We start from the raw sequence: 14,255 nt of genomic DNA, 5'->3' as shown, positions 1-14,255 counted from the left end.
ATTCTTTGTATGAGCACATATACTGTAGAAGCTTTACATTACAACTGTCACTTACCTTTAGTTGAAGCAACAAAAAAGTTAGAAGCACAACTGTTTAACGTTTCATTTTTTTCTTTCTCTATCAAAATTGAAATTTTAAACTCTGTAGAAGTGCAATTCTCATGGAGCTATTCTCAAAGCTGTAGAATTAATTACAAAACTGCACAAACTTGCAACTGATATTCGTTGCAGAACTCGAGTTAAGTATGATGTCTTTTTGCTAGGTCTCAGGTCCTATCGTCATTTACTGATTATGAAGATATGTTTGAGAATGAGTTTTTTGCAGCAGCATCAGGCAGCATGCAGAGAGCTGGAAGATAACCTGGCTTAGATCTGAAAATGCATCAAATTGCAATGGCTAGAATTCTAATGGAGAAATTGAAACATCTGAGGCTGGCATTCCCATGTACACTAGTAAATGCACCATGGAACTGCCCTCTTTTCTTCACGAGTTGTGAAAGAGTGAAATACTTAATATTGCAACTAGTAATTGGGATTAAAGATCTTCTTGTAGGAGAGGGAGAACATATGTGTTACAGGTCAGAATTTATCTTTCTGAAACTTTTTCAGGATTCAGGTTTTAAACAGTAGTTTCTCATTTACTGCTAAGTATTCCAGGAATCTCCAAATGTGGGTTTGGCCTTTCTGTGGTATCCTTCAGTTAGAATATTAGCCAAGAGTTGGGTTTTGCCACCACATTTCTGATTTTCTTCTCTGTAATGCAACTCAGCAAAACCAATGGTATGAAGTGATGGAACACTTCAGTGCAAGAGAAATCCTGTGAATCAATGGACAAGAATCCTAGCTGCTTGCAAGCAGTTGAGATGGGTTGCAGGTGTTCAAATAGGGACTCCATTTTCATTGAATATTTGCTCATTTCCTGTTGTCAACAACTATTTCAGAGAATCTACCTCAGGCTTTCTGTGCTTTAGCAACACCACCGGCTGCTGGGACCAACTTTGTGAAAGTCAGAAGTAACACTTTCGGTTCAAATCCAAGTAAAATAAATTTTAGAATACTTATTTTTATTAAGATAATGATGGCAATAAAAAGGTAAAAATTTAAATATCTAAATAGCCTGCAGTGGAAAAATTGGGAACTTTACAGAGTAGAAAATCAATAAAGGCTGAAAACTCAAACCCTTGGTCATAAAAATTGGCAAGTTTCAGCTCAGCTAATATTTCAGAAAATGTTTGCTCAGATATATGAAACCTCATTAAAACAGTTAAGTGAAACATTAATTGCCTATTAAAATTCTGATCAAAACAATTTAACTACTTTATAAAAATGGGAATACACAAATAAATAGACAAAATTTAATGTCCGTTTGTTAGTAATATAATACTGGAATGAAAATAGTCCAACATATCATCTCACTGCTTACTTAGCTATTTACTTGCATTAAATGAGGGACATGAGCTAATGCATGAGCTATTTAATTACTTAATTCTGCTACATTGACAGAACTAAGCTGGATAACAACATGAGTAACTCACTTTGGGCAAATGATTAGTCTTATAACTTCATTATAAAACTATTCTTTGGGAGACAAAGTAAAAACACTGTTCATAGCAGGTTTCTACAATGCCATATTAACTTATGGATTCATTCATATTCACAAGTAGCATATAATTGTCAAGTATTTGGGAGCTCATTAAAGTAACAAGAACAGCACTTCATGCACTTGGAACTGGTCATCATCAGAGATCAATTAACAATGTTTAAATCTCATGAGCAAAGGACACTAAATATGATGCTCTGTTACTTCACTGTGTCAACTTTTGTAAATATAATTGCACTTACTTCATTTTCCTCATCATCAGAGTTGTCAAAAAGATTGTCCAGATCATTCAAAGATACCACTAGGTCAGTCTCTCGTGTGAGGCTTGCAGGAACTGTCCGCCCTGTTGGAGATTGTCGTGTTTCTAAAGGAAAAAAATGTTCAGCATTCTAAAACTCTATTTACCTTGGTAAACAAAATAAACTACTTTTTAATAATGTTCTTTTTTGATTGCATTAGTCACTCCTGATTGCTCTTCAACACGTCAGGATACATGCCGGATACCTGATTTTGGAGCAGTGCTAAAAATAGACATGGCATCTTTTCCGTCAGGCAACTGTGTAGCATGACTAGCTGGAGCTTCCCTAGTACCAAATCCATCTTCAAGCTGAAAAGGAAAACAATATATCGTGAAATATCTTAAGATTTGTCCACAATATACAGAAATTACGGTGACAGAAATAAACTACTGCAAATTTTGACTCTTAGGGTCAGAAACTCCAGAATATATCTCTCCTTCACATTAAACGTGCCAGAACACAGGTTTAGGAATAAATCCAGTTCTTCGTATTATTCTATTCTATCCATTTATATTTACCCTCCCAAACCTTAATCCAGATTTTTAAAAAATAAAATGGAATGCAATGTACAACAAACTGGTTTAAATTATGCACATTCTGCAACAGATCTTATTTAAAGCTTGTCAATTTTATTGCTGTATGCTCATGGCCCAAGTTTAATAACTGGTTGTTAAACACAAAATCTTAGTCTATCTTCAAAATTACATGGTTTGAAAAGTTTTGGGGCACAGAAGTGGATTACCAAACTATACAAAATGAGTTTCAATTATGATCTAAAAATGACAGAAGAGTTTACTCCGACTCGACTCAAATGTCCCTAGAATACATCCAGCAAATGATGAACCTTGTTCATTAATAGCTTCAAATATAATAAATGAACATTTTCACTAGACATCCCTTCATGATGTGTGCTTCAAGTTTACAGTTTGAAAATGTTGCAGGTACATTAAAAACTTTTGCCATTCCTTATCCATTTTAATGTTAAAGATACACACATAGGCTATCAATCTCTCATACTCAGTACTTGCTCCATACATATTACAAGTATAGAGGTCACAGAGAACATTCCTGCAGATCTTCTGTAATCAGGGTCCTCCAACAAAATTTCTTTTTGGTCATTTTTTGATTTCCATTGTTAAGCAAGTGTTGTTATCCACTTTAGTCGAAAAAAACAAAGGCAGAATATTTCTTAAATGGTGAGAGGTTGGGAAGTGTTAATGTCCTTGTTCACGAGTCACTAAAAGCTAGCATGCAAATGCAGAAACAGTTAGGAAGGCAAATGGTATGTTGGTCTTGATCACAAGGGGATTTGAGTGCTGGAGTAAAGATGTCTTGCTGCAATTGTATGAGACTGCACCTGGGGTATTGTGTATAGTTTTGGTCTCCTCATCTAAGGAAGGATGTACTTGCCACAGAGGGAGTGCAGTGGAGGTTCACAGACTAATCCCTGGGATGGTGGGATTGGTTTATGAGGAGAGATTGAGGAAACTGGGCCTGCATTCTCTAGAGTTTTGAAGAATGAGAGATAATGTCATTGAAATTTACAAAATTCTTATAGGGAGTGATGGGGTAGTTGTAGATAGGATGTTTCCCCTGGTGAGTTTAGAACCAGAGGACACAGTCTCAGAATAAGGGGCAGGCCATTTAAAACTGAGATGAGGGGGAATTTCTTCACTCAGAGGATGGTGAATCTTTGGAATTCTCTACCTCAGAGGGCTGTGGAAGCTCAAATCATTGAGCATGTTCAAGATAGAAATCGATAGATTTCTGGACACCAATGACAACAAGGGTTATATGAAAGTGGCGTTGAGGTAGATGATCAGCCATGATCTAATTGAATGGCAGAGCAGGCTTGACAGGACGAATGGCCTATTCCTGTTCCTATGTGAAAATGTCTAATTTGATGATTCACATGTTTTAGGAATATAACTTTTAGGCTGAGGACTGAAATGTTAAATGCAAGGTAAATGGGATAATAACCGAGTTTGAGAGGTTGGCAAACAAACTTGGAGTAATTGTGATTGTCTGTGTTTATGTAACAAGGTCAGAGATGTAGTTAGGAAAACACTGAACAATGGGTGAGTTCTGTGAGTCTTGGTGCAGGCGAGATGTCTAAAGTTGCCTTTACAGGGGGTTTAAATTGTTCATGTGGGTCTCAGATCAAAGGAAAGTTTGAAAGCAACAGGTAAACATGGGAGGGTCTTAAAGTATCCATGTACTTTGCAGGTGATAGGACAAGTTTGGGAATTGATGTTAATCAGTTGAAATATCTGTCTGGGACATCTCAGGTGTGCCACATTGCCATGGGGAGAGATTGCAGGGTTCAGTCTTTTATTTTGGGTTTATCTGGTGTTTTCTCACAGAAACAGTCAGCTTGGGAAAGTAGCTTTGAAATAGGATTTTTTTTTTTTTATATGGAACTGCAACAACTAGGAAACAGGCAAAGAGAGAAAAGTTGCCAGGAAGCTGTCGAGAACTAAGCAAGAGGGCAGTGAAGCCCATGCTTGAGCTGGGGTGTCCACAATTGTGAGGTGCTTTAGAGAATTGCTTGGCTTAATGCTAGTGGAAGGACTCCAATAAATCTCCTAGCTCAAAGGATAGCAGGAACACCGAGGAGAATCAAAGTTAATTCCCTAAGAGCTGTGACACACCTTGGTTTAGGTCCGAGGAGAAATGAAGGAATCCTCGAGATCCTGTAACGTTTAGGGGAACTTTTGGGTGGAATTAAAAAGTTTAAAGTGAGAAATTTCATAGCGTACTTCTTTCAATTAATAACTGGGAGTTCAAATTTCTTTCTAAAAGTTAATGGTTTCTCTCAAGATCATAAAACAAGTTTAATATAATCCTTAAACATCTTGCAACTTATCTGGAACCGTATCAAATGCCTTCTGAAAATCTAAATATATTATGTGTCCCCGATTCGCTAAATACATTCTCCCTTCAAAGAATTTGATGGTTCAAATGAGGTATAACCTATTGATTCTAAATCCATGCTTACCCTGTAGGCTCTATGCTCTTCAGATAAACACAGGAGAATGCTTAAGCATTTTCTTTACAAGAGATGTCAGGTTAACTGATCTACGATTCCTGGGTCCTACCTCAGGGCTTTGTTGTATAACAACAAAGCAATCTTCCAATTCTCACATGTTTATCACACATTGAGTATGTTATGATCAATATACAAGCCATTTTTTTTAAATAATGGAAAACTTAATGGAAAATTTCAAATGAGGGAGGATGGCAATAATTCCAACTTTTTTTTTGTTTGAGGGGTGGTGGGGGGTACTGTGATGGGAGATGACTTCTCCGTCCACATGCATATTTGGAATTTGAGTGTAAGCACAAAGCAATAATTTTTCATAAAACACTTTCCATATGTTGTGCCCTATTTAAATCTCACAATAAACAGTTTTTTTTTGTCGATCAATATTTTACTATACTGAGGAACAGATTTTATTTTGTTGTCTCAATAATAGGCTGGTGCAGACATAAAGCTTATACTTCAAACATCTAGATTTCTTCAACATTCCTGTCTTTTTCCATTTCAGCATAAATTGCTTGGCAAAGGGTGGAAGAAACATAGGAAAGTCAGAGACAATGAATATAAATAAATAACTCATACTTGGAGAATTGTCAATAGGGAAATAGGTTTGAAACATAGAAAAGATTATGGTGTCATATATAGTTCTGAAGAATTAAGTCAGAAGAAGAACACATGGGTAATATTGTTGCTATTGATGTAGTAAGTTTTCAAAAAAAAAGTCCAAAAAATCAGTGAAGCACAAAAGAAAGCAAATAAACCACTCCCACTCCCAGAACATTGTGTAGAAATGCCAAAAATCACAACAATATGTTCCTGGATAGAACAGCAAGCTAAAACGGAATTTTAGGTGATCTTTAGGGTGGATATAATTCCCTCAAATTGGAAAAACAGGGATGTGCCAAATTTTGAGAAAAAACATTGTACTTAAAATGAGAGCTCATAAGTGAAAAATTTCATCTTTTGATTCAGATACATAAAATAGTAAAAATACATACAAGAGCCAATTATGGCACTGAAGTGAGATTTTAAATCTTCCTTCAAAAGCTTAGAATTATCCCCAGTTACATTGTGGATATATTGGAGATACTATCAAGAGCAACTTAATTTAATTTCTCATATCTTCCATCCTTCATAACATGGATGCGAACAGTTTAACAAACAAAAATGAAGAAAGCTTATCTACAGAACATGTGCAGATGCATTCAATTTTGCGGGACACATGTCCTTATAGAATAACTTTAAATGTTACCTTGTTCTGTTGTGATTTCTTTGCTGTATCTTTTTCCGACCCAAGTTTTGACTTTTTAATAGAAGTAAAGCTATATTCGATATCACCATCCACAAAAGTGTAAGGGTCATTAAGTTCCCCGGGACCTTCGCCATGCTGCTGCATAAGTCTAGTTGGATCCAAATAATTAATTTCCTGGATGTGTATCTGTATCCTTTCTTCTGAAACCTTGAATCGTTTATGGGGTTGTGCTAGGAGTCTAAAAATGAAATGCAAAAATTACATTAGAAATAGAAAATGCTGGAAATAAGTCTATCAACGTCAGTAAGGAATATGGAGAATTTAGGAAAGAGGTTGAAAAGGCAATTAGGAGGCTAAATAAGGAATTATAAAATGCAAATATGAAGAACTTTTATTTGTTTAGCATCGTTAACATAATAGAACTCTCAAAGTGACTCACAGGAGCTGAGAGCTGTAAAACAAAATATGACACCAAGTCACAGATGGAGATATTGGGTATGAGGACCAAAAGCTTGGCCATACAGATAGGTTTTAAGGATACCTTTGAGGAGGAAAGCAAGGTAGAGAGTGTCTGAGAGGCATAGGGAGGAAATTCCAGAGCTTGGCGCCAAGGGAGCTGAGGGCATGGCTGCTAATGCTGGAGCAATTAAAATCAGGGATGCTCGAGAGGCCAGAATTAGAGGACATACAAACAGGGAGCAACAGTAGGCCATTCGGCCCTTCAAGCCTGCTCTACCATTTAATAAAATTATGGCTGATCTGATAGTAACCTCAAATCTGCATCCCACCTACCCCCGATAACCTATCAGCCCCTTACCTACCAAGAATCTATCCACCTCTGTCTTAAAAATATTCAAAGACTCTGCTTCCACTGCCTTTTCAGGAACAGAGTTCCGAAGACTCATGACCCTCAAAAAATGTCACCTCATCTCTGTTTTAAATGGGTGACCATGGGCGCAGGTTATCTCAGGGTTATGGGGATCACAGGGATAGGGAGAGACATGGCCAGAGGGAATTTAAAAACAGGGATGAGAATTTTAAAATCACAACATCACTTGACCGGGAGCCAATGTAAATCAGTGAGCACAGGAGTGTTAGGACAACGGGTCTTGATGCAAATTAGAACACGTGCTGCAGAGCTTTGGATGACCTCAAGGTTATGGAGGGGCGAATGTGGGAGGTCAGCTAGCACTCCATTGGAACAGTCAAGTGTAGAGATAACAAAGATATGAATGAGGGTTTCAGCAGCAGATGAGCTGAACAGCAACGAAGTCGGGCGATGTTACAGAGGTTGAAATAGGCAGTCTTAGTGACAGCACGAGTGTGTTTGGAAGCGCATCGAGGGATCAAATTAGCACCAAGGTTGCATTGGACTGGTTCAGTCCTAGATTCTTGCCAGGGAGAGGGATGGAGGCTGTAAGCTAGGGAAAGGAATTTGGAGCAGATACCAGAAACTTTGACTTCAACACAATGGCTTCAGTCTTCCTCGTATTTAATTGGAGGAAATTTCTGCTCACCCATTACTGGATTTCAGATAAGCAGTCTGGTAATTTAGCAACAGTCGAGGAGTTGCGAGAGATGATGGAGAGGTAGAACTGGGTGCCATCATCGTACATGTGAAAACTAACTTTTGGATGATGTCACCAAGGGGCAGCGTTTTGATATGACACAGGTGGAGACCAAGGATAGATCATTTGAGAATACCAGAGCTAATGGTACAGGAGGGGAAAGAGAAGCCATTGCAGATGATACTCAAATTGTACGTTAAGAATGGACCCAGGTCAATGCAATCCCACCCAGTTGCAGTCAAAGATGCAGGCAGGCTGAGTAGATTAAGAGGGAAAGTTTACCTTAGTAGTGATCACATAGGACATCATTTGCGATTTTGATAAGAACTGTTTTGGTACTGTGGCAGGGGCAGAAATTTGACTGGAGGAATTCCGGAAAGAAAGGCATGAATATATGAGGTGACAACACATTCAAGTGCTTAGGACAGGAAAGGATGATTGGAGGTGGGGCATTAGTTTACAAGGACAGTGGGGTTAAGGGTTGGTTTTCTTGAGGAGAGGGGTGATGATGGCAGATTTAAAAGGAGAGACATCATCTAAAGAAAGTGAACTGTTAACAATATCGCCTAGCATGGGTGCCTGGATGAGAAGTTAGGTGGTCAGCATCTTAGTGGGAATAGGATCGAGGGAGCAGGAGGTAAGTTTCATGGTTAAGATGAGCTCAGGGGGCATGAAGGAAGACAGGAGAGAAACTAAAGGAAGATTCAAGTTCAGGGCTCCAGCTGCAGGCATCCTTAGAGAAAGTCTGGTGGGCTAGGGGAAGGAAGGAAAGCAACAAAGGTATGTAATTGAATAGTTTCAATCACGTGACAAAGATGTCCTCAACTCCTTACACTTATTGTTGGAGAGGAGAGGGGTTTAAGAAGATGGTTTGCAGCAGAGAAAAAGCATCAAACAATATAAAAGTAGCTTACCATCTTATAGAAATGTCAGTAGTGGAGGAAGAATTTAAAAAATGGATAGGGCTTCAAAGGAATGAGTACGGTTAGCTCTCACAAATTAAACTGAAATGGCAGGGATGCTGAATAGAAAAAATGGCAACTGTAGAAGTCAAGTGGAATATTACAACAGTTAAGAATATAATTGGCCAAATTTGAGGAGAATATCCAGATGGATTGCAGAGATTCAAGGAGCCAAAGTAAGTAGAAGATGAAAAAGGCATGTGTGTTGATGTAAAAACTCAACAGGAAAAGGAAAATTTAAGTTTGAAAATGCACAGCATCAATTCATTCACAATTAACGTAATTATCTCTCATTTTACTTGTACTCTTGATTCATCCTAAATTACAGACCAATTAATTGTAGTTGGAAAAGTTATTCAGGAACACTTTGATTTGGGAAGAGCTGGACGGTAAGTCTAATGGTTAAGTTACTGGATAATTAAAGCCAGAGGTTGAACTAAGAATCCAGAGGATGAGAGTTGAAATCACACCATGGCTATTTGAGAATGAGTTCAGCTTTGAAAAGATTTGGCTTCAGTGTAGTGACTATGAAGATTCAGATTGCCACAAAAACCCAACTGGCTTACTATTGTCCTTCGGAGAAGGAAACCTGTCACTCTTAGCTGGTCTGGTCGATAACTGACTCTCAACCCACACTGATGCGCTGGCTCTTAATCACCACCGAATTGATTTTGCAAGCCACTGAATTGTATGAAACTGGTACTACCTTTTCAGAGCAACTAGGGATGGATAATAAATGCTAGGCCTTGCCAGTGATGCCCACAGCCCGAGAATGAATATGTTAAAGAAAGGTCAATAATGAGCAAAAATAAACTAAAGACTGAAATCATAATAGCCTCAGGGTAGTACTGTCAGTGCATTCTAGCTCTAACTTGATGTTGAGTGCTGGATAAAGATTTGCGCTTATGATTCTCCACAGAGTTCCTGATCTCAAATGTAATGCTGTGGGTAGGCAATAAATAGGCAGCTTTCCTTGTTGGGAGGAGATTGAGGGGGGAACATCCCCGTAGATCTCACACACAAACTATTTGGTGACTGATTATAAAGAAATATTGGGAGAATATTAGGAGGTCAGATGCAGTGTCTTAGCATCTTCACTATGTTGTCAGGTTACTACTGAAGAGCAGGAACAAAGGCAAGCTGATCCTATACCGGCCCAAATATACTCATGTTCTTACAGCAAAATTCACAGTCGTTAAAACTATGGACACTTTTCTTTTTCCTGTTCCAAGGGCCTTCGGTCTGTGTGCCCCAACAACAGCCCCAGCTAAGGGCAGTTAACTCAGCACAAACAGAAGTGCAATGCTCGGATCTTGATTTATACTGCATTAGGATTAATTGTTTTACCAAGCTGAGCTACTGGGGAGTTCTCCTGACTCAGCCTTTTAAACCAAACCTGAAATTTAATCATGAGACTTAAATTTCAATGAACAGTTACAATTGAAAAGCATAAGACAAGGATAAATATCGCCTGCACACCAACTCCCTTAAAGCTTTCTTCATGGGTCACCCTCAGAGATAAAAATCACGTGACCACGTAATTTAATATTTTGCAAAATCTTTCATAGTAACCTTATCCCTTTGATACTCTATTCCATGGGCTAATATATATTCCCATTTATACTCTCCTTTTCTACTTTGCCTCCATTTTTTACTAAGTTTCTATTTTATTTTCACCATTTATTTTTTCTGCTTCATGTTTCCTACACAAGGACAACCATTTCAATTTCCTCTCAGTTACTATCCCATAAAAGCTCACTTCAGCTTCTCTACTCAATTTTTCTCATCCTCCGGATTCTTAGAATTCCTCAGAAATACATGGTATTTTCCCACCAACACTACGTTTGTAAAACAAATAAAAACCACAACAGAATATTATGTTTCCTCAAAATCATTGGGAAAAGGTCAGTACTAAAAATCCTTGTTAAAGTCAGCCTAAAAGCTCTAGCCCAAGTTACCCGACAATGTAATTTGCATCTTATGAAGAGTCTGCTGAAATAATTTTGAAGGTAAGAATGTGCTAAGTATGTTTATTTATTGATGACAGTTGTTTATTTGAATTTTTCAGGTGTTGCTCATCAGGGTTTTGTATTTAACAAGATAAAAAGGCCTGCTGTGCAAAACAATTAAAGCTAGGTTTTAGGATTGTTCTGTGAAGGGTAAAATATGGTAGATGCTGTTTGTACACTGTCAAAACCGCTAAAGCAACCAGGACCAAGTCTGGAGAATTTTACTTTTGTTACCGTATTTGGAGTTACCGTATTTAGGAGTTAAGTTAAAAAGCCTTTCCTTTCAACTATCAATTTGGATTCAGTAAGACAGTTGAGAAAATGGACATATCGACTGCTCTTAAGTATACAAATTAATATGCAACACAAAATTTTGATTTACAACACAGTCCAAATGTCTATTTACCATTTCACCTAAATTGTTCATTGTTTCATTCACCAGTCATTGGGCATCAATCTTTGTTCAGATTTAGCTAAAGCAAAACATGTGTTCTAGGACTGCAGCATATTTTGTTTAAATCTCAAAAGTTTTAAACCTATGACCTATATAATAATGGATTATTTCAATTTTCAAAAATTAAAATCAGACTTCAGTGGATCACCTGAAAATCTAAGATGCAATAAAAATACAAACCAAACAACAGTTAAATACAAGTGGTCTTCCACAAACATTACCGTCTTAGTGCTGAGCCATCTGGATTATCAATTTTGTTGTCACATCTGTCACAGTGCAGTTCTGGTGGCCTGAATTCTCCCTCTACATGGGTTGGAGTCTTGTAACACTGCCAAGAGATTTTGTCCGATGACTCCAAATTTTGTGCAGTGATACCGTTGTATAGAGTAGTCTCGCTGACCTCCGGCACTGGTGGTAGTCTTTGTGATAAAAGCCCAGTCTTATCATCAAGGCTGGGGATTGCCTGAAGTTCTAGACCATTACTGTACAGCAATGGATTAATGGGCACTGGAGCTCCTTCCAAACCTTCTGCCTCTGGACCTCTCGGTTGGGGGCTGAGAGTTGGTGGAAGAGGAGAGATGGGAGAATGTGGAGAATCCATAGGATTCAAATTTAATGGCTTGCTCTGGTTTCCTGGAGGTCCAGATGCTGGCTTGCCATACTTCCGGCTGCTGTGCATTTCTAAGGAGACATCAATACCAACCAATCCAAGCTTCTGTCCTGTAGGATCCTGTTCCATGCAAAGCTCATCGGTTAATGAGGGTCGATGATGAAATGGAGTCATAGGTCTTTTCTGCTGCTTATCTCCCTTTTCCTGCTTCTCATTTGTTTTGTGCTTAGAAGAGGCAGATGACGGCAAGGAAGAAGCGGAAGGGAGCCCAGTATTAAAGCCAGGCTGGGAGATGGATGGAGGGCGGTTTGTGCCCGTTACACTTCGCTGTTTTAGAAGCTTTTGCCTGAAAAATAAAAAACATTTAGAGGCTATATTCAACGCTAATGGAACACTCAAAGCATAGTTTCAAAAGTGACCCCAAGCAACACCATATCAGAGAGAATCAAGAGGACAACAGTGGTGGTAAACTTTGTATGAGGTTAAACACCTTTTCCAAGTATTAAAGAAACAGCTCACATTTACAGCATACAGCCTAACCTAATATTCAAACTAAAAATAGAAAATGCTGGTAAAGCTCAGGTCTGGCAGCATCTGTGGAGAGAGAAACAGAGTTAACATTTCAGGTCTGTAACAGACTGGAAAAATTAACCCTGTTTCTCGCTCCATAGATGCTGCCAGACCTGCTGAGTCTTTCCAGCATTTTCTATTTTTATTTCAGATTTCCAGCATCCGCTGTATTTTGCTTATAATTATTTGAACTCCATATAGAAATAGTAATACCAAAAAATAACTGCAAATAAAATGCTTAATTTTTTGTATTTTTTCAAAGTAGCATGAAAATTGATTATAACCAACAGCATGAACAACTGCAAAACACTCAAATGTTTTACTGAACATGCAAAATGTTTGTGCCTTTTCTCTCAATGTTAGACAGCTACATTACTTAACACTCTGTATTCTGTACAAAGTCCAATCTCCACTGTCATATTAGCAGCTCAGTTGGTAGCACTCTCGTCTCTGAGACAGAAGACTGTGAGTTGAAGACCCAGTCCCGCACTTGAGCACAAAAAAATGCTGACACTCCAGCACAGTACTGAAGGAGTGTTGCACAATTGGAAGTGCTGTCCTTCAGAAACATTAAACTGAGGTCCTGCCTACCCCCCTGAGCAGTCATAAAAGATTCCATGGTACTGTTTCGAAAAAGAGAATTATCCCTGGTGTCCTAGCCAATATTTAGCCCTTAATCAACAGCACAGAAATGGTTTACTTGATCATTATCATGTTACTGTTTGTGGGAGCTTGCTGTGCACAAACTGACTGCTTTGTTTCCTATATTACAAGAGTACATTTCAAAAGCACTCCATTGGCTATACAGTGCTTTGGGATGTCCCGTGATTGTGTAAGGCTCTATATAAATCCAATACTTCTTTTCTATTCACAAAGAAATGTGATTAAGTTTGGACCAAAAGGGGAAATTTGCCCAAGAGTAAAACTCATCTACTATGAAGCCATAAGGTAAATCTTCCTGCACTCTATTTTGTGCAAGGTGCTATTCTGAACCACACTTAGCTCAAGCACCACTAGAATCTTCAAAAGTACAATGGAAACAAAATAGGAATTTCAGAAGTAGTTCCAAGGAGCAACAGTCAGAAAGGGAATCAAGCAAAACCATGCAAAGAAATATTTTGAGGATAAAGTTTATTTTGAAAGTTTATAGTTCACACAGATCTTCCAGAAACAGATGAAGTTCTTCCAGTAAGATCTGCAGAACTTTCCTGAATACTAAGTTATACCAATTAACAGAAAAAGGATGTGAATATAATAACGAGAAAAAATATTACATTTTTAGGACACAAAGGGACACCATTCTCAGTTGCTACCAACAATGGAAGAGAAGGCAATGGTACAATTGAGTATCAGGCCAAATAGAAGGTCACCTGGCCGAAATCAGAATGCAGTAAAGCAAGTTTCTTAAATGGACAGTGTCCTAAGGCAAGTTTACCCCAAACACCGACTGATATTACCAAGGCTGTATCTTTATTAAAAGCATAACAGTCAACTGATTTTAATGTCTATGTTTTCCAGAAAATGGTCACAGCAGAAATGGTTCCTCTCAAGAGAGTTATTATAAACCGTGTTACTGTTCACAACTTTTATGGTGTTCCCATTAGCTTTAACATTTTACCTGGTCAGTTCATAATTTGGCCAAAATATTACCTTGATAAAGCTATAGTATTAATAACATCCAATCTGCTTCTTATTAAGCAGCATCCAATATCAATCAGTTCTTTCTGGGTCAAGTCTGGTTGCTTTGGGCAAACTAAAAATAAATTTCATAAAGGAATAAAAAGATTCAATCTTCACAATATCTTTACCATGATGTACAAATTTTGCAATGCTTGACAGCTTAAGCACTTCAGCATTTATCACCCAAAGGAAATGGTGAATTTGAAACCTG

General features: G+C 38.0%; 1 protein-coding gene across 4 annotated transcripts in view; it reads right to left on the bottom strand.

The window, feature by feature from the left end:
- Window positions 1-14,255, bottom strand: part of LOC144687656 (mediator of RNA polymerase II transcription subunit 13-like) — a 275,902-nt gene that overhangs the window by 45,631 nt on the left and 216,016 nt on the right. For all 4 annotated transcript variants that reach the window (XM_078554037.1, XM_078554036.1, XM_078554039.1 and 1 more), the window contains 4 exons: window positions 11,406-12,140; window positions 6,192-6,429; window positions 2,105-2,207; window positions 1,843-1,964 (listed from right to left, as the gene is read on the bottom strand). In XM_078554037.1, the coding sequence (XP_078410163.1) occupies window positions 1,843-1,964; window positions 2,105-2,207; window positions 6,192-6,429; window positions 11,406-12,140 (1,198 nt within the window). The remainder of the gene's footprint in view (window positions 1-1,842; window positions 1,965-2,104; window positions 2,208-6,191; window positions 6,430-11,405; window positions 12,141-14,255) is intronic.

Source organism: Cetorhinus maximus, chromosome 12 (genome assembly GCF_964194155.1).
Source record: "Cetorhinus maximus chromosome 12, sCetMax3.hap1.1, whole genome shotgun sequence".
Classification (NCBI taxonomy): domain Eukaryota; kingdom Metazoa; phylum Chordata; class Chondrichthyes; order Lamniformes; family Cetorhinidae; genus Cetorhinus; species Cetorhinus maximus.
This window is presented reverse-complemented; position numbering and strand designations above follow the sequence as displayed.